The sequence below is a fragment of the Sander lucioperca genome, chromosome 4 (genome assembly GCF_008315115.2).
Source record: "Sander lucioperca isolate FBNREF2018 chromosome 4, SLUC_FBN_1.2, whole genome shotgun sequence".
Taxonomy (NCBI): domain Eukaryota; kingdom Metazoa; phylum Chordata; class Actinopteri; order Perciformes; family Percidae; genus Sander; species Sander lucioperca.
Window position 1 is genome coordinate 42,968,086 of NC_050176.1, and position 4,772 is coordinate 42,972,857.

The 4,772-nt window shown below is 42.0% G+C and overlaps 1 protein-coding gene across 1 annotated transcript; it reads right to left on the minus strand.

Annotated features, from left to right (window-relative positions):
* Positions 1 to 1,572: 1,572 nt before the first annotated feature.
* Positions 1,573 to 4,772, minus strand: LOC116050943 (E3 ubiquitin-protein ligase TRIM39-like). Its single transcript, XM_031301163.2, has 2 exons — positions 4,677 to 4,772; positions 1,573 to 3,759 (listed from the first exon to the last, which is right to left on the minus strand). Exon 2 carries the CDS (start codon positions 3,755 to 3,757, stop codon positions 2,111 to 2,113), a length of 1,647 nt encoding a protein of 548 aa, XP_031157023.1. The 5' UTR covers positions 3,758 to 3,759; positions 4,677 to 4,772; the 3' UTR covers positions 1,573 to 2,110.

Consider the following 4,772-nt stretch of genomic DNA (forward strand, 5'->3'; position numbering starts at 1 on the left):
ATAAGGAACTCCAAGTCTGGTGTGGAAGAACTTGACAGGTCTGCACCCTAAGGCCTCCTGCACACCCTGCCTGCGTGGCGTGAGCATGTCAGCTGCGTGGCGTGAGCGTGTCTGCTGCGTGGCGTGTCTGTTTATATTTCGGCTCCCATGGTAACAGGTTAGAGCGTGCACACTGCTTGCATGACACGCACGTCTCAGGCGCCGCTCGAGCCACGCCGAAGACGCGTTCATGCTAGAAATAGAACCGACGCCTATATTTCACACAAGCTTGTTGGAAGCGTTTCCAGGCAACATAGAATAGGAAAAGATGTTTATATGTCATTTTGACACAAATACATTTTAATAAATGACATTTTGATGTTTGAACGTCTCGAGATTTTGACATAAATGCAGATATAAATGTAATTTAAAAAAATAATAATAAATAATTATCGATTGTCAGTTGATACAGAAGGAAATATTCTGTAGTCTATTTTGCCGTCAATACTGCCGACGTTGCCTTTGCTGTAATCAGATCAGTATATATTTATGTTTAACATGAAGTATACTGCTGCTTGAGTGCAGCAGCAGCGCCGCGTCATAGAAAACGCCACGCAGCTGCCACGCAACTGACACGCCACAGAAACGCAACGCTCACGCCATGCAGCCAGTGTGCAGGAGTCCTAACCCATCCAACAGGCTTTTGGCTCACAGCGACAGAGAGGTGACATACAGAAAGATGAAAACATGTCCACCTCTTCTTCAATCCTGAGAATTAAAATGAGACATGCTGAGGCTCCAGGGACTTTATAAAGACTTCCTTAACTATGACATTTGCAGGGGTTGAAGCCTGAAATGCTGCCCTGGAGGAAATGAGTATTATATAAGTGTAAAACTGCTCAGGCATGGTGCCTGACAACTTCAAGCCGTTTTGTGAATACACAACACTCCTATTACATGCTCTGTTTTTAATTTTCAGTAACCTTGGTATTTCTGTCTCACCAACCAGGACACTTACTATGGTAACGTTATAGCATAGCAGTAATAATATAATAAGCCAAAGCTTTCTGTTGTGTTTTTAGCTAACTGTACTAACACCACAGCCCCTTGTGTGAGCAGTAACGTGCACATTTTCCCATTGCGCGCCCAAAGGAAAATATGTCGACCAGATTCCATTAACTATTCTTGCACTTTAAAGTTTGTTTTGATGATGGGAAAGTTAACAAAAACATAATGACAGACTGGGACCTTTACCTACATCGAAGAGATGACCTTGTCAATTCGGCATACAGTGAAATTGCCTGAATATCTGTTTACACAACTGTTTGCTCTGTAATTCCAGAGTTCTTCCTATATAGAAACTTTTAGAAAACGGGTCAAATTTGACCCGAGGTCAACAGGAGGGTTAACCATTATGTCTAAACACTTTAAATGATCAATTTCATAAAAAGAACAACAGCAGGTTCTCCAAATAGGAAAGTGGCTTACATTTAAAAGTAAAAGGTACAACTGTTGTGGTAGAAAGAACAGAACCAGCAGTTTAAAGTGATATCAGAAGAACTGATTTAGGAATAACACCATTAACATTCTTGGTCTCAACAAACAGACTTTATTTCTGCAATTATGCCACAATAATTCAGACTTTTTCTTTCCTGTCTCATCATTGAGGAATATAAAAAATAAAAACATCAGACAATCAATTTACACCATATAGCTCTTAGATCCTAATTGTCCCATCAGATTTGTACTTTACCTTTAATTTTAGATATTTAAAATGAGAAAAAAAGAAAAACATTTGTGGTGTTGTTTTTTTCTCTATTGTGTTTCTACTCATAATTCATCAAGACATTAATTTGATGGAGGATATCTATTTAAACCTCTGTTAAACCCACAGACATTTATTATAACTTCCAGAAGAAATCAGTTTCTAAAGACACCAAATATGTCAAGATGAAGTTTGATTTAATTTGCAAAGAATTGCTGCACATTTAACCATATGATAATAAATGGAATAAAGTGTAAATCAGTCACCACTGGAAACAGATTCTGTAGAAAATAAGATGTAAAATATGAATATTTACATTTGTTCCCTTTATTGAAAATAAATCAATACCTGAAATGAGATCAGTGATTAGTTTACTCTGACAGGAGAGATGATCAGAGGGGCAGAGATTTTACCAGTTTTTTTCCTACTGGGATTGAAGACTGGGAAGAGTTTCTCAGTGAAGGAGCAGCCAGTAAAGGAGTAGATAAGAGCTGCAGCATCTACGTCATAAAAGGAGACCAGACCCTCCTCATAATCCACAAACACCCCCACCTTCTGAGGAGGAGACTTCAGAGAGAGACGGACTGGAGGGCCAGCTAGAGCTTTGTACTCATTTCCATTTCTCAACACTATAGTCCAGAAACCATTCTGAGGGCTCAGTGTGAATTCTCCCTTCCTGTTGATCGACTCTCTGACCACTCCTAAAATCCATTCAATCTTTCCTTTAACTTGAACCTCAAAGTAAAATCTGCCTGAAGAGAAACTCTGTTTTCCTAAAACACAAACACACTTAGAAAATCTCTCTGGGTTGTCTGGGAGATTCTTCCTCACATCACCATGATTCACTTGTTTCCCATCATCAGACAGGATGAGTTCAGGATGTGCTGTATCAGGATCAAGAGTCACATCCATTGCATACTGCTGGACCCTCTTCAGCTCGGCTTCAAGCAGCTTCTTCATCTGTTTACTGAGAGTCTCCTCCAGCTGAACCACAGCTTTCACCACAGTCCCCTCATATGATGATGGACGGACGCTGACCTCTGTCCAGTCCTTGGTGGGTGGAGGTTGTTGGATGTTTAGGGACTGGACACTCTGGAGAAGATGGAGGTGGTCTTCAGAGCGTAACACCTGCTCCACCTCAGTGCTCCTCTTCATCAGCTCAGAGATTTCCTGTTCCAGCTCTTTGATGAAAGCTTCGGCCTGTTTTTCTGTTGTTTTCTGCTTCTCTTTGATCGTGTTGATGAGCTCATTCAGGCCTCTCTCAACAGACTCCTTCAGAGAAGTGAAGACCTGAACACCTTCTGCTATCTCTCTGTCTGCATCTTCCTCACTGAGGTCGACTGAGTGTTTGATCTCCTGAATCTTCAGTCGTCTCATCTGGATCATCTGCTGAATTCCAGCCTCTGTCTTCCCCAGCTCTACCTTCTTTCCTTCATATCCTTCTTTCAGAGGAACAACATCATGCATCTTGTGATCTAAAACAGAGCAGAGCATGCAGACACATGTCTGGTCGGTCTTACAGAACAGCTCCAGAGGTTTATCGTGCTCCGTACACATCCTGTCTTCCAGGTTCTCCACAGGATCGATCAGCTGATGTCTTTTCAGACGTGAAGCTGTCAGATGAGGCTCCAGGTGAGTCTCACAGTAGGAGACCAGACACACCAGGCAGGACTTCAGGGCCTTCAGTTTGGTTCCAGTGCAGACGTCACAGGGAACTTCTCCTGGTTTGGACACTTGTTGCTCTGAGCTGCTGCTGCTGGCTTTCTGTTGAGCTGACTGTCTGAACTGAGCAACCATCTCAGAGATGAAAGTGTTGACTCTCAAATCAGGTCTGGTGGTAAAACCCTCCTTACACATCAGACACAGGTGCTGGTCATTAGTATTCCAGTGTTCAGTGATGCAGTTTTTGCAGAAGTTGTGACCACATGGTATGGCGACAGGATCAGTGAACACATCCAGACAGATGGAGCACAGAAACTGATCTTCAGATGACAGAATGCTCACAGCAGCCATATCTATACATAGTGTGAAAGAAAAGAAAACATTTTATTGAAATTACAGTTTTAATTAAAGCAGCAAGCAGTGGTGAATGGGCCCTCGCACATTCGCGTCGGGGATACTGACGGAGCTCTGGTCAACGTTGCTGTGCATTTCCAGGATGATCAGACACTGTGCTCATGAGTTAGACATTATTTTGCGTGGAGTGTGTGGCACTAAAAAATACTGTACATTGTATTTGTATTGTATTATTTTGTACCACTTCCTCTGGCCGCAATATGGCAATAGAGAACACACACTAATGAAACGTCATGTTGCTCTATACTTTGTGTAGACAACACCATGTAAATTTCATGTTAATCAGATGATCTGTGTCACATACAACTAACTTATAATAGATTCTACATCTTCATCTGTCCTATCGTGTCGTGCACTTTGGGTCCAGAATCCTTTTCCTGTCTCAGCACTCGGCCAGCCCTGACAGAAGTGTTTTAACTTGGACAGAGCTGTGCACAAACACGCCCATTAAAGTGGGGCGGCAAGCTGAAACACGCTACTCTGATCAAACAGCACAGGATATCCTGTCCACATCCTGTTGTGTAGACCAGTTTTTATTAAAGAACAGCACTGCTAACAAAGCTCTGCTTACTGTACATTTCCTCCAGCTGCTTCACATTAAAAGCCTTCCACTGGTTCTCTGGTGGAAAACTTTTATTGTGAAACAGCCAGAGGAAATAGAGAAAGTAGTGTGTAGGAGGCGATCAGTAAAAGTTAAAGTGAGCTACTGTATAGTGGGCCTGCAGACAAACAGCCATAGTTATATTGTTACACATTTCACAAGTAATTAAAAGAGTGGAACTTCCTCTGTGAGTAGAGCTGAAGTTTAGTGTTAATCCTGGTTGTTGAAAGTGTAAATCTGATCAGCTGTACTCACCAGTGTTTGGCAGAGACTCTGCTGTGTTGTTGAGAAAGACCTGATGAAGTCAGTTTGACTTTTCTTTCAGAGAGAAACAGAGTCTTGTCTCTACTG